The following is a 27,646-nucleotide window of genomic DNA, read 5'->3' on the forward strand; positions in this document are numbered from 1 at the left end:
TTGTCCACTCCGGCACAGGCCAGGTTTGGCGGGTGCAGTGTGTGCATGGTTCCCGTTTCCGGGCTGATGCCAGGGGTTAGAAACTTGCTTTGAGCAGAGCCACTGCTCATGGGAGTCCCAGATGCTTAGAGTCACAAGGTAGCCAGGTCCTCCGGGGTTTGGGAGGTTGCTGGCCACAGGAGGTGCTGGGATTTAGCAAGTTCGAGGGTCGACAGGCCGGTAGGGCTGGGGCCAAAGCAGTTGGTGTCTTCCTCTTCTTAGCAGCTGCACGGCAGGTCTTCTTTCTTCTTGTTCTTCTTTGCTTTTTCAGAATCTGGAATCTGAGGAAGGTAGGTTCAGGGTGCCCCTGAATACTAGATTTAGGGGCGTTACAGGTAGGTAAAGGGCAGGGACCAATGGGTCCCTGCCCTGGGGTGAGTACACCCCCTATCCTGCCACTCTCCTGTGTGAGGAGGGCAGTAGCCTAGTCCTGATGGGGCAGGGCTTCCCATCTTCAAGATGGCGAGAGCCCGGAGATGTGCTTCACCTCGCCTCCCCCACCTGTGGGGTGGGGATGGCAGAGGCTGGCACATCCCCTGTCCTTACTTGGGGTTTCCGGCCAGTCATCCCGCCAGAGTGGGGGCCAGAACCGGTGGGGGCCAGTTGCTGGGTACAGCAAGTGGCCTGGAGAAGCTCACAAAGGCGGCATGCCTTTGAAGCTTCCCCCAACCCATCCTGGGGGAGGAGACCGAGCACCTCGCCTAGGATGTGCATTGTTGCAGGCCCAGGAGAGCGGGGGCTCTCCACCCAGGGGTCCAGCAACATGTCTGCTGTGTGGCAGCCTAGGCAGCCTCTCAGACAAGACTTGGATTGTAGGTTAGGTGTCGGGGGGCATCTCTAAGATGCTCTCTGTAGTGCTTTGTACATTAAATCCCACACTGGCATCAGTGCGGGTTTAATGTGCTGAGAAGTTTGATACAAAACTTCTCAGTCTTCAGTGTTGCCATTATGGTGCTGTGGAGTTCGTGTTTAACGAGCTCTCAGCACCATATACTCTTAAATGGCAGCACTGCACTTACAGTGCCCAGGAATGGACCTGGGTACTGCAGAGGCACAGGGCTCATGCTCCTGTGCCCACACCACTGGCATAGGGCACCCAGCTAGAGGGATGGCTGATGTATGCCAGGGCAGTGTGGGTTGTGGGCGTGGCACACATGGATGTGGGCCATGTTGACTCGTTGTTTTGTCTTGTACCCAGACACTCAGCTTGCAAGACCAGTGTGTTTGTGTTAGGGTACAGGGCCTTTAAGGCCCTTAGAGGCCTTCCCTGGTCACAAGGCCCTGGGTACCTAGGGTACCATTTACCAGGGGCTGACATGTGGCCAGGGTTTGCCAATTTGGGTTTGAGGTTTTTCAGCAAAAAGTGGGGGCATACCATGCAAGAATGATGGCACTTTCTCACAGTGGTGGCTAACGAACCAGGATTGAGTCGACAGCAGATACCTCTCCCTTCCCCAACCAGAGTTCACAGTGGTGATCAATGCATCACTTCTGGGATGGGGCGGCCACATGTGGGAGGTGGAGATCAGAGGCCTCTGGTCTCCGGCAGAGTCCGGGCTCCACATCAACCTTCTGGAGCTTCCGGCGATTCGTCTTGCACTCGAAGCATTCCTTTCCTCTGTCCGGGGAAGAGTTGTGCAGGTGTTGACGGAAAACACCACCGCTATGTGGTACTGCAACAAACAAGGCGGGGTGGGGTCGTGGACCCTATGTCAGGAGGCCCTCCGCCTCTGGACATGGCTGGAATATCAGGGCATATCCCTGGTGGTTCAACACCTGGCAGGTTCCCTGAAAGCCAGGGCAGACGAACTCAGCTGCAGATTCATGATAGATCACGAATGGCCTTGGTTAGATATATTCGCCACCGAAGAGAATGCGCAATGTCAGCCATTCTGTGTGTTGGAATTTTCAAGGCGGCACTCGCTAGGTGACGCTTTTTGTCGCGATTGGAGCTGTGTCTTCTATACGCCTTTCCACCTATACCACTTCTTCCCAGAGTGCTGAAGAAGATCAAGAGCGACCGGGCCCAAGTCATTATTGTGGCTCCGGATTGGGCAGGAAGAGTCTGGTATCTCGAGCTGCTACACATGGCCATCGATCCTTTGATCGGGAGGATCTTCTGTCACAGCAGCGGGAAACAGTCCTCCACCCGAACCTATGCAGCCTCCACTTCCTTGCGTCGAGATTGAGCTGCAGCAATTGACGTCGTTTGACCTGCCTCCCAAAGTCTGTGATGTTACCTTGACAGCCAGGCGTTCCTCCACTAAGATGGTATACACCTGCAGATGGAACTTCTAAGGTTTTTAAATCCTAATTTATAACTATAACATAGTGGTCGCGTTTGCAGAGTGGTGCAGAAAGGGGCCTGGGCCGCTGACCATCGCTCAGGAATTCCACTGCGTACAACTTACAGGAGGTACCAGGAGGGCTACTTGGCTGGCAAAGTCCCTCAGGAGTAAAGTGGACTTCATCCCCCAACCAGTACTGTGCCAGAAGGCGCGTCTGCAGAGTTGTGGAGAAAGGTTAGCGTGGCCTCTGAAGACCTCTTAGCAATCACACTGTGTGGGACTTTCTGAAGGTAACGGGAGGGGTAGTTGAGCCCCCAAGATTGCTAAGTTCATAGCAGGCAACGCCCCCTTTCCTTACCACTCTGCAAACGCACTCCCTGGCACGCTCTTGGATGGGGATTAAAGTCCCCTTCACTGCTGGGGTGTCCTTAGTGGACAACTAGCCTACCTGATACCTCCAGTATGCCCCAGATAGTGGAACTGCTGAGAGGTGGAAGCAGACCACGTCCCCTTTCTCCACCGCTCTGCAAACGTCCCTCCTGGCGCGTTCTTGGTTGGTGGATTAAGCCCTTGAATCCTGAGGGTCCCTGGGGGCCAACTAGCCCACCAGGTACCCCCAGTAAGCCCCACACAGCTGGATTGCTGAGAGTTGTCCAAGGCAACCCCCCCCCCCCCCCTTTTTACACCATTCTGCAAACGCACCACCTAGCGCACTTGAAATATGGTTTCGATCTAAACAGGAGGTAGAGATCAGAGAATACTACCAAGACGTAACAAACATGTGCAACTAATAATAAGGCACTACTTGAGGAACAATAAATCAAGGAAGAACTAGAAATCCATAACTAAGAGCCCTGAAGAAGTGTGATTGGGCGTGAAACACATGTTGGCTATTCAAAATTTTGGAGGCTGCGTGCTGTATTGAGAACAATATCTAAAGCAAGAATAAAGAAATTTCAAAGAAAAATTCAAGGAGTCATTTCTGTTTTTTTGAATCTGTGTATGACAATTTATCATTTGAAATATATATATATATAGATATAGATATAGATATATATATATATAGATATAGATATAGATATAGATATAGAGAGAGACACAGAGACAGAGAAAATTCTTTTCACATATGTATTGGAAATAAAAAGAGGAGAATGAAAGAAATCAGATCAGTAAAATGTCCCCTGGCATTGGAGCCACTATCTGAACCCTCCATTTGCATCCATAATAACATTATGCATAGGGCAGTGGTTAAGCCACTTCAGACATTGGCTCTGAGGACCTCTGAGTGACAGTATTTTTGTGATCATATACAAATCAATGTGAAAATGTGTGAACTTAAGTTTAGTTCTATAGTTTTCAATTTTTTCCTAATTTCTTTCATTCTCATATTTTATTTATTTTTTACCATATTCCGGCTCCACAGGCAGTGTGAACGGACTGCTTGCTTGCTGTTCATTTCATCAGCTGTGCTCCTCATCCAGTGAGCCCAACCTCTTTAGATTAGGCCATCTTTATGGAATGGTTTTTCCATAGTTTCTTACTATGTTGGCCAACACATTGGTACTGAAAGTGGTTCCCATACTGGAACTACAAAGCAATGCAATACCTTGTACAATACCATTGTAAGATGGCCACCTGATGCTTTCTTTTATTTGTATTCCTAATCATAAGCATATTCCTGTTATGTTTAGATGGCAGTATATTTCTTTTTATTTTATTATTTTAAATTATCTTGCATCTGTTGTTGATTTTGTGTATTTTTATAGCTGTGTGAGTGGATAAATGCAAGGATGAGTCATTGGTTGGATAGATACACATGAGTGCTAAGATGAGTGATGGGGCGCATGTAAAATTACTTATTGTATGCTTAAACCGATTTAGGAGGCATTTTGTAATCCCTCTAAGTGGGTGGAAGGAGTGAGTAGTAAGGTAGGCATACTCACTCTTCTCCCTGTAATTTGAAATATGAATTTGCGCCCCTCCACTTTCAAAGTTCACCATTTGAGACATTTGGGATGTTTATTAATTGGTTTTACAATGCAAGACGTTTTATTTATTTTATACATTAAAGAAGGCCATTTGGAACATTGGATTAATGGCATCCTCTGCCTGCCATCTGATATATGATTCATATGTACAGAGATGAGATTAAATGACCTACATATTCTTTATTGATGGTAGCTGGCAAACTTCACATGTATGCTCATCACATGTAACCATTTACCTTTTAATTTGAAAGGTAGCATCCTCTAAGTTTTCTTTTTTTACATAGCACTCCTTCCTTGATCGTCAACTTTACAGGTCAAATAGGGCACCTGCAAAGGTTAAAGCTATTTCTCAGAAGTGAAGGAAGCTGCACGGGTATAGGCATATAAATGTGATCTGTTGCTATTAAAATAATCCCCACCCAGTTTTACCTATCATGACTGACTTCTTTTTTGATTTCCAGGTTTTTACAACACCAGCTCAGCAACCTGTGGCAACACCTCTAATGACTCCAAACTACAATTATACCCCAAGTCAGCCAATCACTACCCCTTTGTACCATCAGCTGCAGGCCAGTGTTGCCTCTACGCCTACCCCTACACTTACACCTGCCCTTACGCCTGCCCTTACACCAGCCCCAACACCTCAGTCATTGCAGCAGCCATCTCCTTCACCTACGTTGACACCGTCGCCCAGTGCTCGGCAAAGACAGCAGCCAAAGTAAGTTTGTGGGGCTTATGGATGGCAATGTTTAGACAGGCCCCATTATCAGAAAAGCAGTATGAAATAAAGTAAGAGTGGGTTCCGCATAAAATGGAAACCATAGAATATCGCCAGAAATTAGTATGTTAGAAGAACTTTGTCAGCTGGGTCTGGTGGCTCAGCCACTGCAGTGGCCTGTGTTCGACCTCATGGTCACAGGTTCAAATCCGGCGGGTCCACTCAGCCTTTCATCCTTCTGAGGTCGATAAAATGAGAACCATTGAGTTGGGTAACAATAAACATCTGTTATTCAGCGCCACGATGCCTACGGGTAATCGTACACTATACAAATACATTATGTTCTCCAGTATTGGGGTGTCTTTCATAGATTCACATGCTTGAATATTCCCCGTCGTCGGAGTGGGAGTCCCACGGTAAATAATATAGCAATATATACAGTCATATATATATATGTATATATATATGATTACATATATATATATGATTACATATATATATATATATTATCTATATATATATGTAATCATATAAAACAGAGATATAAGTAGGTGATAGACATCAAGAATGTCCCTATATGAAATCTCCATAGAGATACATGAAGAGAGAAAAAAGACATTCGCTGTCTATCTCTGTCATTATGTTGGTCCAAACTACAGCCAATCAGGCGTCAGCTCCCCTCTATGAACCTTCTCCTCAGAGCTCCTCACCTCAAATTTTCTACCGCACGTCGTGTGAAAGGGAGTCTCCCTCAGCTCTGCTCAGTTTTTTCTCTTCCGCATGTCTTCAAGTAAGAAGTCTCTGTTTAGACCTTGTTCCTCTTGTGGAAAGCTACGTTTATATTCAGAAGATCCACACAGTAAGTGTATTTACTGTCTCTACCCGGCTCATGAAGTGGGTAAATGTAAATTCTGTAGAACTTTTTCTACAAAAACTCTTAAAGACAGGGAAGGCCGTCTCTTGTTGTGGCTCCAGAGACTGAAAGATAAGGATGAAGTGGTTTCTGAAGTAGAAAGCTTTACTTCTGGCCGTTCCCACACAGCCTCAAAACGCAGTAGTGTACAAGATCTTCCTTCTCCTTTCCTTAAGAAGAAGAGAATGTCTCTGTCTATGACATCTGCCATGTCCTCTTCCATGGCTACTGCGATATCGCCCACGAGACATAGTTCTCAGGCTGCTGAGGCATCGACTTCCCAATTTTCTGGCAAAAAATTGGCTTCATCGTCGACGAGACTTCCGACGACGAAATCCGCCGTTTCCGCAGTCCCGTCGACGATCTCGTCGTCGACGATGATTATCAGTACTATAAAGACTGTGTCGTCAGTGTTGCCTATTGCATCGTCGTCGACGAAGAAGGAAAAGATCTCGTTGACGCTACCATCGTCGTCGAAGACTGCAAAATCTGTCTCGTCGACGCTTACGTCGTCGATTGATGCGTCGACGAGTGCTCCGTCGATGAAGAAAAAGAAGACCTCGTCGCCGTTCCCGTTGACGACGACTCTGTCAACGACAGCTCCGTCGACGCTGGTTCCGTCGACGCTGGTTCCGTCGACGCTGGTTCCGTCGACGCTGGTTCCGTCGACGCTGGTTCCGTCGACGCTGGTTCCGTCGACATTGGTTCCGTCGACGAAGATGTCGACAGAGGCCTCTGTGCTTTCGACCCCGTCGACGGCAATCTCGTCGGTGAAAATAAAGATTAAGAGGACAACTTCTGCGCAGAGGTCAATGAATACAAAAATTTCTTCCGCGTCTTCAGCGACTACTTCGTCCTTTGCCGCTGTACCTTTGTTGCCATTGCCACCAAGTGGTCAACAGAATATGTTAGGTGAGGTCATACCTTTAGATGATTCCCAACTTCCTTCACCTTTGTTCGCAACTGATTCAGATCAAGATTCAGGAGAAGGTTTACCTGAATCGTTCGGTACAGCACACAGTCCATCGGATTTAATAATAAAATGCCAGGATGAAAGTAGTGAGGACGAGGAACGCTTTTATCAGGAAGAAATTCCTACGGAAGGACAAACTGCGACGTTACCATTGTCGCTTATTACAAATCTCCAACTCATGTTGGATGATTATAATCGGCGTTTTCCTTTATCACCACAAGAGTCTGTAGTTCCTGCTGTTCCAGTGGTGCCAACACCTGTGTTGGAGCCAGTGCCAGTTATAACACCTTCAGTTCCGCTGAGACAATCATCGGCTCGGACATTAATTCATCATGACAGTGATGAGGAAGTTCCTGAAGACAAGGAAGATGGTGAGATCCTGGATGATGGTGGCGATGGTGATGATGGTGATGATATGGCGGAGTGCGATGACTACCATGCCCAAACACCATCTCCCTCTCCTGTAGTACCTGGAGACTCACCACCTGTCGACATTGCAAGTTTTCACCAGTTGATGGATAGAGCGGCCCAACGGTTCAAATTAACAACGGAACATAAAGAAGAGGATTGTTTTCTGTATGATTTTAAAAATCAACCTTTCAAACAGACCCATACAATCCCTATTATCGAGTTCATTTGGGATGAAGGCAAAAAGATAATGAAGACACCAAATAGCCTTCCGGCACAGGTACCTAGTCTGGAGAAAAAGTATAAATCGCCAGTAGGAGCTCCAGCATGCCTCACTGGTCAGTCAAAACCAGATTCTGCAATTACACAGGCATCGCAACGTCGGGCTAGAAACCCTGCATCTACAATCACTGCACCACCTAATCGTGATGGACGGCGCTTGGATGCCATAGGGCGAAAATTTTCATCAATGGCTTCCACCGCTGTAAGAGCGGCTAATGCCTTAGCCATTTTAGGTCGTTACGACCGTCAAATATGGGCGGATATAGCGGCTTTGGTTGAAATGTTACCTGAGGCATCTAGGATTGAAGCTGTGAAGCTTCTTCAAGAGGGAGAGAGTACATCTGCAGAAATAATTGACTGTGCAGTGGACATCGCTTGTACAGGTTTCCGTCAACTCGCTGGAGCGGCGGTATTGCGCAGGCAAGGTTGGTTACGCTCAACATCTTTTCGCCAGGAAGTGCAGGCAAAAATATTGGATATGGCATACGACGGAGAATCTTTATTCGGAGATCATGTGGATGAAGCTCTCCAATCGATCAAAAAAGATACAGAGACTGCTCGCTCTCTAGGTACATTGCAATTTAGAAAGCAGCCATTTCGGGGTGGACGCGGCACCTCCTCTAATTTTCGGAGAGGAAGCAATCAATACCGACCATACAACCAGGGTTCCAATCGGTATACCTACAATCAGCAACAGTCCTCTCGGCAGCAGTCTTCCAAGAATTACAGAGGAAAATCCTCGTACAGAGGTTCCAATCCTAAAAGACAATGACTTGTGTCAGTTCCAGAAAATTGGAGGTCGAATCTCACTATGCTGTTCTCAATGGTCCTCCATAACAAAGGACCGTTGGGTTCTGGACATTGTAGAAAAAGGTCACACGTTAGAGTTCATCGAATTTCCCCCACCCACGCCGGCTCATATCAAAGAACTTTTTCATCAAGTTCAACTGTTAATACGCAAGGGAGCCATAGAGGTGGTACCAAGATCTCAAAGAGGGAAAGGATTTTATTCCCGATTCTTCCTTATCACCAAGAAGAATGGGGAATGGAGGCCAATACTAGATCTGAGGGCTCTCAACAAGTATCTAAAGAAACAATCCTTTCGTATGTTGACGCTTGTCGAGATCTTGCATTTACTCTCACAAGGAGATTTCATGGCGACAATCGACCTCCAAGATGCATATTTTCATATCCCCATACTACATCGACATCGGAAATTTCTACGCTTTCGAGTAGGTCGAAAGGATTTCCAGTTCAAGGTGTTACCATTCGGTCTACGATCGGCCCCTCGAGTGTTCACAAAAGTGCTCGCTCCTGTGGTAGCTTTCCTACGTCTCCAGGGTGTTCAAATCTTCCCATATCTGGACGACTGTCTCCTGAAATCACAATCGGAAAATCAACTTCTACGGGACACACGTCTTTGTCAAGAGGTGTTTCGCTCCTTAGGACTATCCATAAATGCCATAAAGTCCCATCTACAACCCTCTCATCGCAGGGAATTTCTAGGAGCAACATTGGATACAGTGTCAACGAAGGCGTTTCTCTCCCAAGACCGTCTTCAAAGGATTCTTCGAGTGGTGTCCCTTATAAGATCAAAAAGGTCCGTTTCGGTAAGACTATTAAAGTCATTTATAGGGATGGCGTCATCGTGCATTGCCTTGATCCCTCATTGCAGATTAAAGACACGCCCCATACAGGAGGAACTAGACGTCCAATGGCGTCAAGTTACTGGGTCGTTCAACGACGACGTAAACGTCACAGACCGTATGGACTCGGCACTCAAATGGTGGACACAACCATTAAATTTAACAAAAGGAATTTCATTTCTGTCGGTAGTGCCAGACATGACAATAACAGACGCCTCTCTAGAAGGATGGGGTGCTCATTTGGAGGATTTGTCAGTAAAGGGGAAGTGGACGATGTGTCAAAAAACCTGGCACATCAACAGGTTGGAGCTCTTGGCTATATTTCTAGCTCTCAAGTCGTTCCTTCCTTCAATCCAAGGAGAAACAGTCCTAATACAGACGGACAACACAACCTGCATGCACTATATAAACAAGCAGGGCGGAACAAAATCTCAAACTGTCGTGACTAGCTCAGTCGATCTGGGATTGGTCTCTCGACCATCGCATCACAATTGCAGCAGTTCATCTACCAGGGGTATCCAATATCCTAGCGGATTCCCTGAGCAGGTCCTCCTCGTCGACCCACGAATGGGAGTTACATCAGCCAACTCTAGAGATGATATTTCGACGATGAGGTCGTCCACAGCTGGATCTCTTTGCCGAACCGGAAATGTCGAGATTATAAAAGCTGGCATCCCCATCAAGGGTCACGGGGCAATGCCATTTCGATGAACTGGTACAATCTGTTTGCCTACGCTTTTCCCCCAATCCCTCTCGTACCTCGAGTTCTGTGGAAGATGCAGAGGCAGCCCTGCCATCTACTTCTCATAGCCCCACGATGGCCTCGACAGGCATGGTTTTCGGAATTACTCCTACTTTCCCAATGCAAACCAATCCTTCTACATCCCCGTGCAGATCTACTTACAATGAGCAAGGGGAAAATTTGTCATCCGAATCCCTCATCACTGAGCTTATCAGCTTGGAACCTGAGCACTGTGAATTTGCCCATCTAGACATTCCACAGGACTGTAGAAACATCTTGGCTCAGGCGAGGGCCCCTTCTACGGTGAAAACGTACAAGTTGAAGTGGAGGAGATTCTGCCATTGGTGTGCATCTACTGGGGTTCATCCAATTCACTCTACACCAGAACAATTGCTACCGTTCTTCTTACAATTGGCTAAGTCCAGACTTTCTCATGCAACCTTGAGAGTTTTTCTGGCGGCAATTTCTCGTTTCCGTCAGGATAGTTCAACTTCCCTTTGTTCTTCAAGGATAATGCATCAATTCTTCAAAGGGTTGTTTCGTAAATTTCCACCTGTTAGACGCCCTCCTCCATTGTGGCACCTTAACATCGTGTTGGCACAATTAATAAGACCACCGTTCGAACCAATACATAAAGTCGATTTGAAGTATCTGACATGGAAGGTGGCTCTTCTTCTAGCACTAACGTCTTCACGTCGCGTCAGTGACATCCACGCTTTTACAATAAATCCTCCTTTCCTACAGTTCAAACCAGATTCTGTAGTATTACGCACTAATCCAACATTCTTGCCGAAGGTGCCTTCAGATTTTCATATTAACGAACCAGTCATTTAAAAAACTTTCTTTGCTAATCCTCAAACGCCCGCGGAGAAAAAGGTACATTCCCTGGATGTGAAACGGTGTTTAAAGTTCTACATCAGCAGAACAGCTTCTTTTCGAAAATCTGATCAACTCTTCATAGCTTATGGACGGTTTCACAAGGGGCGTCCAGTTACAAAACCAACCATTGCACGTTGGGTTTCAGCAGCCATCGCCTTCTGCCATCAAAAGGCGAACAAGCCTTTGCAGTCACCAGTGAGGGCTCACTCCAATAGAGCAATGTCATCCTCAACCGCCTTATTTGCTGGAGTGCCTTTACATCAAATCTGCAGAGCAGCTACATGGTCGAGCAGACATACTTTTACAAGACACTACTGCTTGGCGACTTTAAACGAGGAGGATGCTGCAGTTGGGCAGGCAGTGCTTCGCAATATTTTTAAATAAGGTGAGCCTCTTCCTTCCCTCCTCCATATTGTTTCCATTTACATTGAATAATGGTGTCATTTGCACTTATATAGATTTTGAATAACATCATATATATAAGGATGTTGATTGTCATTACGATTCCAGTTTTCGTATGATTATGGAAACAATGGTAATTGTTACTGCTAGCTATTCTATATTCAAGCATGTGAATCTATGAAAGACACCCCAATACTAGAGAAGAACAATTGTTACTTACCTGTAAACAGGTGGTTCTCCAGTATTGGTGTCTTTCATAGATTCACATGCGACCCTCCCTCCTCCCTTCAGAGGCTCCCTTCTCCTCATACACTCTAAAGTCACTCTGGTGCTAAGAAAATCTGAGGTGAGGAGCTCTGAGGAGAAGGTTCATAGAGGGGAGCTGACGCCTGATTGGCTGTAGTTTGGACCAACATAATGACAGAGATAGACTGCGAATGTCTTTTTTCTCTCTTCATGTATCTCTATGGAGATTTCATATAGGGACATTCTTGATGTTTATCACATATATATATATATATATATATATATATATATATATATATATATATATATATATATATATTGTTATATTATTTACCGTGGGACTCCCACTCTGACGACGGGGAATATTCAAGCATGTGAATCTATGAAAGACACCAATACTGGAGAACCACCTGTTTACAGGTAAGTAACAATTGTTCTTCTGTTATGTTTGTTAATGCACAGTTTCTGTTTGGTGGGTCAGAATTGAACCTTGTAATACTCTGGAGAATGTGTCATCAAGCGTTCAATGGAGATGGGAAAATACTTTTAATCCTAGTTCTCCATCATTGATGTTCTTGTTAAATATATTCAAAAAGAATGTGTCTTTCACTGTGCCAGATTAGGAGTATAAATTGATGCATTCACAAAAACAGTAAGTCCCCCTTACTACTAATACACTGATTAACCTTGGTACAAGTGATGCAGAGGGAAGGATATGAGTGTGAGTAGATTTCTGACAGGCATGTAGCTAGAAGTTTGTTTGAAGCATTGGGTTAGTGGTATCGACGGGGTTCTTAATATGTATAAGCTCTGTGTATCACTGCTCAAATGTGAAACCAAGAAACGAGTCTAGTGAAGGTAGAAAATTCTGTCCACGTGTTACTCCTATAAAATACATATCAAAACATTAGGATTTTGAAAAAAATTGTTTAAAATGCATAAAGCTGCTTGACCACTAAACAGATTTCATTTGTCCGGTTTAAAATGAAGATGGTGAAAGGAAAATTAGTCCATGCAGTTTTTTCAGTTGACAAGTTATTTGCATAAGAATTACATCACATTTGATGACATAATGTGACCTGTGTCATATCACAGGACATGAGATCACTGGACATTAGCCAGATCAAATTGCAGATTGCCAGAAAATACAGCCAGTGAGAAAGCTTGGTTGTTTAATGTTCCAACTGCACAAAGGTGTGACCATCAGCCCAGCTGAACCCAATCAATACTAAAAGTCCCAGAATTCAATACTTGGGTAAATAAATTGCCATGATTGGAATCAATATCGCTGTATTATGAAATCATCTAATAGAAATTATTTTTAAGCCCCTTCCCCCTCAAATCCTACTGCTGCAAGCCTGTTATTGGTTGCTACCGCCTTTAGCATAACCTGCATTTCCAGCAGTAATCTGGTGCACATTATGGAGAAGAAAACATTACTTACTTGTAACACCAATATCTTCTTTAAATTCACAAATAACCCCCTTCACCAGTGGTGCCCAGCGAATTGAAGCAGTATTGGTGATATTGGATATTACATCCTACACCAGAGCTCAAAATTAACTGAGGGCCTAATTGTCAATGATGCATGCTGGGGTAGATTGTGGTGTTGCTGCTTAGTGGTAGCTTAGTTTTTCTTCTTTGTCAGGCTGCATGCCTGTGGAGGCACTTTATTTTTTTCTGTCTAAACGGAAAAAAAGAGATCGAGGTTAGGCAACAAGATTAAAATGTTGTTTACCCATTTTGAGTGTTCTAAAAGGGTGTTTTTGGTATGTATTTTATACATTGTATTAAACTATACAAATCGAAAAAAATATTTCTTCTTCATAAGCAATGGGTTTTTGGCTTTATCTTGGTAGATTTTTTTTGTCAGTCTATTTAAGTTTTCTTGGATACTGCAAGTGGTAGAAATAGAGTTTGTGAATGTTTTGAAGAACCCTATGCTAGTGATCTGGTGTCGAAGTTAAGCAGCATTGTTTTCTGCAGTTTTGTACCTTTTCATATATTTTGGAGAATGCCTTCGTGTTTAAGCTACTATTTTGGTGCACTGATAACTGAAATCTGCACGGGGCGAACCATTGGATGACATTTATTGAGCTCAACAGCTACTAAATGTATGTCCCTGAGCCGTAAAATAGGCACAACTGGCAGCCATGTAAACCACAAGATCATGGCTAAATAAAGAGCCAGACCTTAATATGTTTTGTAAGGACCATCTTGCCTGAATAAACAACGTTTCTTTCTTGTAAAAGTCTCTAAGACAAAAGCAGAGAGCCTTAAACTGAACACGTCGAATTGGGAGCCATCACGACTTCTTCAAATGATGTGGCATCTGGCCTTGGGGAGGCAATTTTAGGCAGCAGCATTTTGTACATGTTGAATCCAAAATGTTGGATAAACATCTTAGGAAGACCTAGATATACCACATTGCAGTAGTCCATGCTTGATTAGATTATAGTGTGGACCACTGGTAGTAAAGGTAATACTTTGTGTAACATTTTCAAATGGTAAAAGCATGAGGATACGATATTATTCATTTGATGGCTATCAATCATAACACAAGGCTTTTTACTGCATCTTTGGGAATACAAGCCAGTCCCAAGTCAGTGGGCCATCGGCCTAGGAACTAACACAGCAAACCTCCCCCCAAAAGAAGAAACTTCATCTTGTCCTCTTTCAGTTTCAGGAAAAGGAACTCAATCAACTCAGCCACAGCTGACAGATGACTAGGAAAGCTCTGTCTCAACACATCTGTGTCACCAGCATAGAAAGCTACAAAATTGTTTTCGTAAGCATAGGACATTGGCATGAGTCCAAAGCTACGGATGAGCTTAGCTGTTGTTTGTAGGAAAGTGCCCCTTTTTGACATGGTCACCCCCACTTTTTTCCTAGTATTAGATGCTATTTTGACTGAAGTGTACTCTGTTCTTGTTAACCAGGTTCCCAGCACCACTGTTCTTTCCCTAAACAAGGTATCTGTTCAATTGTTTCCCAATTGGCAAGACCTTTAGCACCTCTGAAGTCCCTAGAAAATGGTACCCCTGGTACCTAGGGCTTGGGTACTAAAAGGCTGCGGCCACCATAAGGGAACCACCACCAAACTCATGCAGACTGCCATTGCAGGCTGCATGAAATGGTGCAAACAAGTGTGAAAACAAGACATGGCCCACAGACACTGCATGCAATATATGTACGTCAACCCTACAGCGGCCTTATAGCCCCATGGCAGAGTGCATTATATTACATGTGAGTACCTATCTGCATGAGTAGCTATGTCCCTGTGCTGTCTAGCTCAATTCCTAGATGGTACAAGTGAGCAGGGAAGCCATATTAAGTATATGTTGTGGGCACTGGTCGTTATGGGTTCCCCAGCTACATTGTCTTCAGTGAAACCTATGGTTTTTGGTGTTAAACACCTTATCTTAATAAATTCATGCTGTTGCCAGTAGTGGAGTTAAGATATGCACCCAGAGAACACCTTAGAGGTGCCCCCTGAAAACCTTCCAGCCTACTTAATGGTGTCGTCCAGCATGCCACCACAGACAAGTTTGTGACCCCCTGGAGGTGAGAGCCCGCGCTGTCTGTGGGCAGAAAATGCCTTTTCTGGCAGTAGGTATTTACACCCTCCTCCAGCAAGATGGCTAGTAAATCTGCATACCAAGGCCAAAGGCTTCAAAGCCTCTACCACCTGTATTTGACCCTAGCCTGCCCTAGACCTGGGAGATGCCCCCCCTGCCCTGAAGCCCATCTGGCACCAGGACAGGCAGGATATTTAAGTAGGCGTGTTGCAACACCAAGCTAGTTACACCCCTAAGGTGGGCTGTCTGATGTGCACCACAAAGGAAGGATTCCACCATCTTGAGTTTGGCGTAATTGGAATCTCTGGGACCGGGTTATGCCCATTCCCCACAGGAAGTGGTCATATAGGGGATCTCCCAAGTGAAAGTAGCTCATTGGCTACTACCCTTCACTCCCCTTAACACCCCTAAATTCAATATTGTAGTGACCCCCTGACTCCTGGAACTCTTATTCCCCAGACTAATGAATGAGAAACACCAAGAAGAGTCGAAGAAGTGCCAACTATGAACAACCTGGAGCACCCTTGGGTCCTAGGTCAGTTCCTCAGCCTTATTTTGATGAGCGAAGATTGGGAGGATCGCTGGACCATTTACAAGACCAGCCTGAACACAAAATGGACTGATATGAGGAATTGGGTGAGGCCAGTAAACTGGATACCTCCCCAGATTCCGGCCTGCTTTCTCCCCTACCATGGCTATGGAGGAGGGAGCTTTATATGCTATGGTGCTGAGAAGGGCAGTTGAAGTCCTGTACCTTCAGCTCCCTTCAGTGGAAGTCAAGATGAACATTTTGACAGAGGTCCTGCAGCCAGTTGTCTCTTCCTCGCAGCCCCTTCTGCCTTTCAATGAGGCCTTGACTAATCTCCTACTGTGAACCTGTTCAGAACCCAGCATAGGAGCGCCTCACACCTGAAGCCTTACGTTTATGGAAAACCAATAGGTTTTTTATTTAGACCCTCACCCACCAACCTAGTTGGTGACATACTTCATCATCGGGTCCCCCCCAAGGTGCCCAGTGCACCTCAGGTGTGTTACGACGCCTGGACTACAGCGGAGCAGGTTTTTTTGTGTGGTACGGTGCAGTGAAAGTGATATTAAAACTGCCTATAGGGTACCTTTAGTGAGTAAAATGTTAATGATGGGCCCTATGACAGGGTTAAAATACAAAAGTGCGAATATGTGTAGAGTTTATGGTTATGACTCCAATATCCTGAAAACAGGTCAGTGAATAGGACAATCACCTGCTGCCATTGCCCTGTACCGGACGACCCAAAATAACTCCGCTTGGTGGTCCAAATCTCTACCTCACAAGGCATGTTTCCTTCCACACCCCCGGGCAGGGAGTCCCAGAGGCTGGATAATTGGGGCAAGAAAAGTGTTCTTCCGCCAGCCTTGCGATCATTGAACACTGTACTTTCTATTGGGCTGTTCCCACTCTTTGTGGGAAACGGTTTCACAAGTGCTGCCACAGGTACCGGAAGAGGCCCGGGCCATTCTCCCCCAAGCAGTATCAGACTGGAGAGATGCAGCAAAGTTCACCATTCATTGTGGTCAGAGCAATGTCATCAACAGTGTCTGTTCGACGCCTTGCCTGGCTGAGCACTTCTGGCTTTTCTGGGGATGTCAAGGCTTCCCTTACGGACATGCCCTTTAAATGCACCTGTCTCTTCAGAGACCTGGCGGACATGGCCCTGGAGCGCTTTAAGGACTCGCTTGCTAAGGCCAAATCCTTGGGTCTCTAGGTGACCACCCATCTGCTTTTCACCCCTTACGTGACCGCAGACGGGGCTTTCGGCAGCGCCAGCCATTTCCCACCCACAAGACTGCAGTTTCAGAATTATCTGCGTGCCCGTGGGCTCAGCTCCTTTCAACTCTTTGGGTCGGGCGGCCAGAGGTCAAGTCAGTCCTCTCCTCCCCCTGCAGCCTCAAAACCTACCTCGGCCTTTCAACATCATGGGTAGCCATCAGCGTAACCTGCGGTTGACAGTAGGCCACGAGCACTTTCATTTCAAAGGGCTCTCCTTTGGCCTTACCAATGCCCCTCAGGTGTTCACCAAGGTGGTCACAGCTCATCTGTGCAGATCAGGGGTGCCAAGTCTTCCCCTATCTTGACGACTGGTTGTTGAAGGCGAGCGTGCCCCAGACTGTCCTCTTCCCACATCCAGACTACGGCGAATCTCCTGCTTTCGCTGGGGGTTTTCCCTCCTGTGTTCGCTGGGGTTCACTAGCAATGTACCAAAGTCACACCTGACTCCATCTCAGACTCTCCCTTTCATCGGAGCTCTTCTGTACACAGTGCAATTTTGGGCCTATCCTCCTGAGCGGCTAGTCCAGGTTACACAGGCTATGATCCCAATGTTTCAGCTTCTATCCTGGATATCGGTGAGACTGACTGAGGCTGCTGGGCCTCATGGCCTCCAGCATCCTGCTACTGACACATGCCGAATGGCATATGCGAGCTCTGCAGTGGGACCTGAGGTTCCAGTAGGCGCAGCATCAGGGGAATCTTTCCGACATGGTCCATATCTCGGAGGGAACTGCACAGGTGGTGTCTGAGGAACCGCATTTGTATCAGAGGCCAACCCCTCTCCCTTCCTCTACCAGATCACACTAGTGACAGATGCATCACTCCTGAGATGAGGCAGCTCTTTGGGAGAGGTGGAGATCTGATGACTGTGGTCTCTGGCGGAATCCAGACTCCACATCACTTACTGGAGCTCCGAGCGATTCACTTGGCATTGAAAGCTTGCCTTCCTTTCATCAAGGGAAAACTGGTTCAGGTGTTCACAGACAACACCATTGCCATGTGGTACTGCAACAAACAGGGAGGGGTGGGGTCCTGGACACTTAGTCAAAAGGCCCTGCATCTCTGGACATGGCTGGAACAGCGAAGCTGCTCCCTGGTGGTTAAAGACCTGGCAGGTTCTCTGAACGCCAAGGTGATGAACTCAGCCACCGATGCCTAGCAATTCATGAATGTTGTCTCCATTCAGAGGTGGCACAAGGTCTCTTACAGAAGTGGGGAGAGCCTTGGTTAGATCTGTTCGCCTCTGCCAAGAATGAGCAACTTCAGCAGTTTTGCATGCTGAAGTTTCCAAGGCGGCACTCGCTCGACTACGCTTTTCATCTTGAGTGGAGCTCAGGCCTTCTGTACGCCTTTCTGCCAATACCACTCCTGTCCAGAGTGCTCAAGATGATCCGGAGCGACCGAGCCCAAGTAATTAATATGGCTCCGGACTGGGCACAGAGTGTCCGATATCCTGAGTTTCTCCAACTGAGCATTGATCCTCCGGTCAGGCTGCCTCTTCAGGAGGATCGTCTGTCGTAGCAGCAGGGGAGTGTCCGCCACCCGAACCTGTGAGCTCTACTTTTTCTTGCGTGGAGATTGAGCGGCGTCATTTGAAAGCATTTGACCTTCCTCCCGAAGTCTGTGATGTGATTATGGCAGTCAGGCATCCCTCTGCCAAGACTGTGAACGCTTTCTGGGTGCAGAAATTTGTAAAATGTTATACAGAAAGTTCTATTGATCCTCTTTCTGCTTTCCTCTCAAGTCCTTCTCTTTATTTTGACCCTTGAGGTTGCCAGATCTACCTTCTTTATTTAAATCCCCTATTGTAAACCGATTTCTCGCAGGGCTTGTACATATATTCCCACCTGTCCCATTCATAATGTCCCAGTGGCACCTTAATTTAGTTTCCACCTTCCTGATGTGCACTCCGTTCGAAATTCTCATAACTGCCCCCTATGGCTACTTTCCAACAAAACATCCTTTTTAGTGGCAATAACTTCTGCCAGGATGGTGAGCGAATTGCAGGCTCTGTCATCCAAGCCTCCTTACCTGACCATCTTCCCTGATAAGTTGGTGCCTTGCACTAGGGCCTCTTTCTTACCGAAAGTGGTAACGCCATTCCACGTGAGGCAATCATCACCTTTCCCACTTTCTATGCTCCTCTTCCCCCCCCCCCCCCCCCACCCCCTCTAAAGAGGAGGAGCGATTCCACCGTCTGGACCCAAATAGAGCGCTGACATTCTACCTTGACCACACTAAAGAGTTCCTGCTGGACGATCAACTCTTCGTGGGGTACGTTGGATCAAAGAAAGTTGTGAGGTGCAGAGGAGAACCATATTGCAATGGGTCGTCCTCTGCCTCGAAATGTGCTACTTTGGTCAAGAAACAGCCTCATGAAGGCTTAAGAGCTCATTCCACCAGAGCTAAGGCTGTGACCGGTGTTGCAACGTGGTGTTTCAGTCATTTGTCAGGCAGCAACATGGGCATCACTGTGCACGTTCGCTAAGCACTACTGTTTGAACAGTCAAGTCCACAGGGGCCGCCTTTTTAGACGCTCTGTCCCGCAGAACTTCCTGGTCTAAACTTGTCCACAGTCCATCCTCCAGGGATGGTGTTGCTTGGGTATCTATTCTAAGTTAAAGAATCTGCAGCTAGATGTCTATCAGATGGACAAGTTACTTACCTTTGGTACCGCCTTTTCTGGTAGAGACATGTTCTAGCCGCAGATGCCTTACCGACCCATCTTCCCTGCACTGTAACCGATTTTAATGGTCAGGGCTGTTCCCTTTCAGGGCCCTAGTTGTTCTAAACACACCACTGTCAGTGCACTTCGTGGCTTCACACTCCTGGCGTGGAAAGTCGTGAAAAGTAACTAACGTCAGTGCGCCACGGTGATGCCTATATATAGGTGACGCAGGCGTCACTTCCGATGAGGCAGACGTCAAGCAGAGCCGACCGATGCCACCTACCAGTGCAAGGGTGCTGCTCGAGCAAAAGTCTTTCGGATCTAGTCTGATGCCTGGGAAATTATAGGGTAAGGAATCTGCAGCTAGATTATGTCTCTATCAGATGTGATGTTTCCGAAGATAAGTAACTTGTCCTTGAAATCCTTGAGTGGGTATTGTCAGATTGGCAAACATTCAGTGGCTATTGGCAGATTGGATAGTTACAGCATTGTACTTTTTTTGCTGACTTTCCATAGGCCTTGTATAGCTTCAACTCAGCGACATGCAACAGTTTTGCCTTTAAACTGTAATCCACCCATCTGAAAGAAACACGTTAGTTAGATTCCTCACCTTAGAATATCCCCAGGCGTCAGACTGGATCCGGAAGATTTTTCGTCAGCAATACCCCTTGCGCGTCGCTAGGCGTGTCTGCGGCTCCGCGTCCGTCGTCGGCGTCGTGCGCCGGAATGGGGGAACAACCTTTACAACGCAACTTTTACAACGCACTACCATTACAACAAAACTATTACAACGCAAAATCTGTTACAACGCATGCCATTACAACGCAAGTCTTTACATCGACTTGCACTAGATGGCGTGCTAACATTAAAAATAGAGTAGTTTACTATCCAAACACCTTCCCTACTGCAACGTGGACTGGAGTTAGAATAGTAAATTACCCTTTTTTAATGTCAGCACGCCATCTACTGCAAGTCGATGTAAAGACTTGCGTTGTAAAGACTTGCGTTGTAACAGATTTGGCGTTGTAAAAAATGCGTTGTAACGGCATGCGTTGTAAAAGCATGCGTTGTAACGTCATACATCCGCCGGAATGACGTCGTCGGAGTACTTAGACGCAGCCCTCGCGCGCTGACGTCAGTTCTTCTTTTTTCCGCGCCAGTAAGCGCAGATCCGGGAGAGCTACCCCTTTAGTCACTTTTTGACTAACTTTTTCGATCCTTTTTGATCTTGTCTCGACTCCGGTGCCGGTAGGATGCCTGGTTTTAAAGCCTGTGCTGACTGTAGCCGCTTGATGTCGGTTACGGACCATCACCGCCGGTGCCTTTACTGCTTGGGCCTCGACCACGACGCGGAGTCGTGTTCGGACTGCAAGGCCCTGACCTCGAAGGCTAGACGGGAGCGGTCCCGTAAACTTCTCGAGATTCGCCACTCGGCTCCGCGCCCCTCTCGATCCCGGTCCAGGAGGAGGTCCAAGGATCGGTCGCGGAGCTGCAGCCGACGTCATCATCGGTCGTCGGGATCCAAGTCTTCGGGTAAGTCGAAGCACTCCAAGAAGTCCAAGAGGCGACACCGCTCTCCAGACTCCCCTCGCCGGTCGCGCGACTCGGGCGAGGGTCAGGGTGGTTCCACCCCCGCGGCTCCGGCGGAGCCGCAGGCGCCGCGCAAGTCCCCATACCCACCGGTCCCTGGGACTGACGCGACGCCGGCGGAAGTCAGTGCCTTCCTCTCGTCCATGAGGAACCTGGCTCCGCCGTCGACGCCCGCTGGCGCGCCTTCGGGCCCCGCGGACCCGACTGGGCAACCTTGCCTGCCGGCGGCTCCGGCGCCGCAAGCGCCCGAGGGACCCGTTACCGAGTCCCCGCCGACGCCGGTCGACCTCGTCACGCCTCCTCCGACGGCGTCGACACCGGTACCACCTCCGACGCCGAGTCCGCTCGGCGTCGAGCCCCGGTTCAGCCCCACTCCGGGCCCGGCGCCGATACGGCGTCGATGGACGCCGCGTTCGGCGCCACTGGAGACACATTTTGTCTATCGCCCGGCTCCGATCCTTCCTCCTGCATACCAGGAATCGGATGATGGGGACAACTGGGAGGGATCCGAGGATCCTATGGCCGTTCAGGCTCAACTGTCACAGGACTGGGCAGATGAACTGGGGGAGGCCAGTGGCCTGGATACCTCTCCAGACACTGGATTCATCTCTCCTCCGACTGTGGCTTCGGAGGAGGGGGCTGCTTTTTCCGTGGTGCTGCGCAAGGCGGCCGCAGCCCTTGGGCTCGAGCTACCTGCCGTGGCTGTGAGGACGAACGTCCTCACTGAGGTGCTTCAGTCTGCAGCAAGCTCCACTGAGCCTCTGCTGCCATTCAATGAGGCCATCACTGACGTTCTACAGGGCACCTGGTCCAAGCCCTCCACAGTTCCTCCTGTGGACAGGAACGTCACCAGGCGCCACCGCCCTGCTCCGGGCGACCCCAGTTTTCTGTCCCAACACCCTACCCCTGAGAGCCTGGTTATCCAGGCCTCCACCTCCCAATCCTCTTTCCCGACCTCCCCGCCGGACCGGGATTCCAAGAGACTAGAGCAGTTTGGCAAGAAACTGTTCTCCTCCCTTAGTTTGGGCCTGCAGTCTTTGAACACCGCCTGCCTCTTGGACCGTTATTCCCACTCTCTGTGGGATGCGGTGGAGGATGTGCTGCCCCTGTGTCCGGAGGAGGTCCAGACACGACTTACCCAGGCTCTGGCCGATGGGAGGGATGCAGCGCAACATGCTATCCGATGTGGGCTTGACACTACGGACTCGCTGGGTAGGGCGATTTCTACCTCAGTGGCGCTTAGACGTCACGCCTGGCTGCGGTCCACGTCCTTTTCGGGCGATGTCCAGAGCACCCTCATGGACATGCCCTTTGATGGCACTCGCCTTTTCGGCGAGAAAGCGGACAGTGCGCTGAATCGCTTTAAGGACTCCCGGGCTACGGCCAAGTCCTTGGGCCTCTCGGCCCCGCGGTCGCAAACTTCCGCTTTTCGCCCCTTTCGTGGCCAAGGAAGGGGTGCCTCCTCACGTACGCCTAGCCACCAGCCGCAGAACCAACCTGCGCGCGGTCGCAGTTTCCGCCGAGGCGGTTCTGGAGGACGACGAGGTCAGCCCACATCCACCCCGGCAGCATCCGCCTCAAAGCCTTCCTAGTCCGAGCTTTCAGGCCCATTCATCGCCAGTGGGAGGCAGAGTTCGCCATCACCTGCTCCACTGGCGGTCCATCACATCGGACAGGTGGGTGCTGCAAATCGTCCGAAGGGGCTACTCCCTCCCCTTCGAGACGACCCCTCCAGCCATGCCACTGCAGCACCACCGTATCTCGGGGGATCATTTGAATCTTCTCCACGAGGAAGTTTCGGCCCTCTTGGCCAAGGGGGCTGTCGAGCGCGTTCCGAGCCCAGAAGTAGGTCGTGGTTGTTATTCCCACTACTTTCTGGTTCCCAAGAAGGGCAAAGGGGGCCTACGCCCTATCTTGGACCTCCGGAACGTCAATGTCTTCCTCCGGAAGGAAAGGTTCAAGATGTTAACTTTGGCTCAGGTTCTAGCTGCCCTAGACCCTGGAGACTGGATGGTGGCGTTGGACTTGCAGGACGCATATTTCCACATCCCCGTCCTGCCGGCCCACCGGCGTTACCTGCGGTTCACGGTGGGCCAAGAGCACTTTCAGTTTACCGTGCTCCCCTTCGGCCTCACCAGTGCCCCTCGGGTGTTCACGAAAGTGATGGCGGTGGTCGCAGCTCATCTGCGCAGATCAGGGGTTCCAGTCTTCCCCTATCTCGACGACTAGTTGTTGAAGGCGGGCTCGCCCCAGACAGTCGTCTCCCACCTCCAGACTACGGCGGATCTCCTGCATTTGCTGGGATTTTCCATCAACGTGCCGAAGTCACACCTGAGTCCCTCTCAGAAGCTCCTGTTCATCGGAGCGGTTCTCGATTCGGCGCAGTTCCGGGTCTATCCGCCGGAACAGCGGGTCCGGGATATACAGGCCCTGATTCCCATCTTTCGGCCTCTATCCTGGGTTTCGGTCAGGCTAGTGTTGCGGCTTCTGGGGCTGATGGCCTCCTGCATCCTACTAGTGCATCACGCCAGGCGGCGCATGCGGGCTCTGCAGTGGGACCTGAAGTTTCAGTGGGCCCAGCATCACGGCAACCTGTCCGACCATGTCTTGATCTCGGAGGGCACTGCACAGCAGTTGCAGTGGTGGCTCACGGACCGCGATTGGGTCAAGGGCAAGAGCCTCTCCCTTCCCCAACCGGAGCATGTCGTAGTGACGGATGCGTCCCTCCTGGGATGGGGTGGCCATATGGGAGAGGCGGAGATCAGAGGCCTCTGGTCTCCAGCGGAGTCTCGTCTCCACATCAACCTGTTGGAGTTGAGAGCTATCCGACTTGCACTGAAAGCCTTCCTTCCCTCTGTCAGGGGAAGTGTCGTGGAGGTGTTCACGGACAACACCACCGCCATGTGGTATTGCAACAAACAGGGCGGGGTGGGGTCGTGGACCCTTTGTCAGGAGGCTCTGCGCCTCTGGACGTGGCTGGAACACCAGGGCGTCACCCTAGTGGTTCAACATCTGGCGGGCTCTCTGAACGCCAGAGCAGACTAACTCAGCCGCCGGTGCATGATGGATCACGAATGGCGTCTGAACTCCGAAGTGGCGCAAGGTCTCTTTCAGCAGTGGGGAGAGCCTTGGTTAGATCTATTCGCCACTGAAGAGAACGCGCAATGTCAGCAGTTCTGCGCGTTGGAATTTCCAAGACGGCACTCGCTCGGCGACGCTTTTCGTCACGAGTGGAGTTGCGGTCTGTTGTACGCCTTTCCGCCTATTCCACTTCTGCCCAGAGTGCTGAAGAAGATCAGGTACGACCGGGCCCAAGTCATCTTGGTGGCTCCGGATTGGGCACGAAGGTACTGGTAACCCAAACTACTCAGTATGTTGACCGATCCTCCGATACGTCTGCCCCTTCGGGAGGATCTTCTGTCGCAGCAGCAGGGGACGGTCCTCCACCCGAACCTGTCCAGCCTCCACCTCCATGCGTGGAGATTGAGCGGCGGCAGTTGATGCCATTTGACTTGCCTCCTGAAGTCTGTGATATCATTCTGGCAGCCAGGCGTCCCTCCACAAAGACGGTATACGCCTGCCGGTGGAACAAATTTGTGGCATGGTGCACAGCAAAGGCTGTGGATCCCCTTTCCGCCCCTCTTTCTGAGGTTCTACTGTTTCTTCTTTCTTTGGCCCGGAAGGGCTCTGCCCTGGGCACCCTGAAAGGTTATCTTGCTGCCATCTCTGCCTTCTTGCGGCTTCCTGATCAGCCTTCTCTTTTCAAGTCCCCTGTAGTTACACGCTTTCTAAAAGGCATTACTCACACGTTCCCTCCTATCCCTTTTGTAATGCCTCAGTGGGACTTGAATCTTGTCTTGACATTCCTGATGTGCGCTCCCTTTGAGCCTCTTCACAATTGTCCTCTTCGTCTTCTGACTCTTAAGACTGCTTTTCTGGTAGCCATCACCTCGGCTAGACGGGTGAGTGAGCTCCAGGCTTTATCTTCAAAGCCTCCTTTTCTCTCTGTTCATCCGGACAAGGTTGTCCTTCGGCCCCGTCCCTCCTTTCTTCCGAAAGTGGTGACTCCATTTCATCTTGGGCAGTCTGTCACCTTGCCCACCTTCTTTCCGCCTCCGCATCCTTCCAAAGAGGAAGAGAGGCTCCACCGTCTGGACCCAAAACGTGCGCTCTCGTTTTATTTGGACCGCACAAAGCAGTTCAGGGTGGACGACCAACTTTTCGTTGGATACGTGGGTGCTAAGAAGGGGAAAGCTGTGCACAAACGGACCATCTCTCGGTGGGTCGTTTTGTGCATCAAAATTTGTTACTCCTTGGCAAAAAAGGACCCTCCTGTTGGGCTGCGCGCCCATTCTACTCGGGCCACAGCGGCTACTACTGCTTTGGGACGGGGTGTCCCTTTGCAGGACATCTGTCAGGCGGCGACGTGGGCTTCGCTACACATGTTTGCCAGACATTATTGCCTTGACAGCCAAGTCCGGAGGGATGGCTTCTTTGGCCGTTCTGTCCTCCAGGACTTTCTGGTGTGATCTTGGTTCGCAGACCCACCACCGGGGATGGTATTGCTTGGGTAGCTATTCTAAGGTGAGGAATCTAACTAACGTGTTTCTTTCAGATGAACAAGTTACTTACCTTCGGTAACGATGTATCTGTAAGAAACATTAGTTAGTTAGATTCCTCACCGACCCACCCATCCTCCCCGTTCTGCGAACTGACATCTAGGGTTAAGGTTATCCTTTTCAGGCCCCTAGATTTTATTTTTGGCACCAGTGTCGGTCTTTGCATGGCTCTGCGTTCCTGGCGCGGAAAGCTATGTACAAGAACTGACTTCAGCGCGCGAGGGCGGCGTCTAAGTACTCCGACGTCATTCCGGCGCACGACGCCGACGACGGACGCGGAGCCGCAGACGACGCCTAGTGACGCGCAAGGGGTATTGCTGACGAAAAATCTTCCGGATCCAGTCTGACGCCTGGGGATATTCTAAGGTGAGGAATCTAACTAACTAATGTTTCTTACAGATACATCGTTACCGAAGGTAAGTAACTTGTTCTCCGATGCGATTATAATACTTTGCAGCGGGTATAAACAGCCGGTAGCTATCGGGAGTACCATGAAACGGGTGTCATGCTCATAAAACATGTCTGCTTCATAGGTACCACTGACTCCAAGACCATGGTACCCCATTTACAAATTGTGAGACCATGCACTCTGTCCTCAGATGGCACTTCACTAAGTCTCCACTCCTGGAAGGCTGTCTTCAGTTTGTTTTCATTCAGCCCTGGGACCAAGTGTGAGAAGTTGGTAGTGTGCCCTTACCACAAGTCTAACCAGACTTTTGTAGACTACCATAAAGGACACAAGGGATCCCGAGATGCTCTGACAAAGGAATTGTATTGGGTGTTACACAATGTTGGTTCAGACGTTAAAAACATCCCAGCAACACATTTGCTTGGTGCTTGGGTTGCAAAACCAGCTGCCTCAGCCCCCAGAACTTGAAATAATCCAATATGACACATACCTTGGCGATAGTGTTAGACTCCAGCCACAGATTAAATTTTCTAGTGAGATGCATTTTTGTTATATTTACAGTTACACTGTGATGTGAGATGTGCTTGACCCCCACAAAAATTTACAGCGCATCCCAGGGGGCAATTTATTAAGAAGTTCATTACAGACATTGTGGCTGTCAGCTGGAGATGGAAACTAAGCATTTCATCTTCCCCTGACTATGGTCCTTTAGTTTTAAAGTGTGAATTCTTTCGAGATTCACATGCGGAGTATTGCTCTACTGTCTAGTGTGTGGTTCAAGAATTGTCTTTTCCCCTTGCTCTTTTTTCTCTCCCTTTTCTGGGCATCGTTGAGCATTTGGTGGGTAGGTCCATGCCCTTGTGATGTCGGACATCAGCCCCTGAATTCACAGTAGATGTTCAGAGGAAGCGTACACCACTGATAACGAGTGAAAATTCATGTTTTTATGTGAGACCTCAAGCACATGTGTAGGAGCATATATGAATGGGAGTGGAGTCTGTTGAAGTCTGAGAGAGAGATGGCAATATCCCTTTTAGATTTTGCTCCAAGTGCCACCACAAACACTCACAGAAAGATGGTCCCAAAGGCTATAACCTCTGCCTATCCAGGACCATAAGTCTGAAGGATGCGAGGGGTGTTGAGAGTTTATACCTAGGACTCTTAAGGTGAGGGACAAATGCATTTAGGCACACTACACATTTATGCAGTCACAGAATAAACAGCCCTCTTTCAGGGACTTAGGCAGTTGAGCAATGAGGCAAACACTGAAGAAACCGTAGTACGGAAAGGGCCTGACGTTAAGGGGAGTACCATCGACCTCAAAAGAGGATTTTCTGAGGGAGGGTTTGGTAGAAGGTAATTTCAAGCAGGCCTCTTTTCAAGATCTAGAATCAACGGAGAAGGAGTGGCAACGTCTAGAAACGACTCCTCTGAAGAAGGGATCGACAAAT

General features: G+C 48.6%; 1 protein-coding gene across 1 annotated transcript in view; it reads left to right on the forward strand.

Annotated features, from left to right (window-relative positions):
• SUPT6H (SPT6 homolog, histone chaperone and transcription elongation factor) overlaps positions 1-27,646 on the forward strand; it is a 1,106,805-nt gene that overhangs the window by 1,074,868 nt on the left and 4,291 nt on the right. Inside the window, exon 36 of the mRNA XM_085649126.1 lies at positions 4,777-5,033. Within this exon, the coding sequence (XP_085505252.1) occupies positions 4,777-5,033 (257 nt within the window). The remainder of the gene's footprint in view (positions 1-4,776; positions 5,034-27,646) is intronic.

The sequence above is a fragment of the Triturus cristatus genome, chromosome 3_2, assembly GCF_964204655.1.
Source record: "Triturus cristatus chromosome 3_2, aTriCri1.1, whole genome shotgun sequence".
Classification (NCBI taxonomy): domain Eukaryota; kingdom Metazoa; phylum Chordata; class Amphibia; order Caudata; family Salamandridae; genus Triturus; species Triturus cristatus.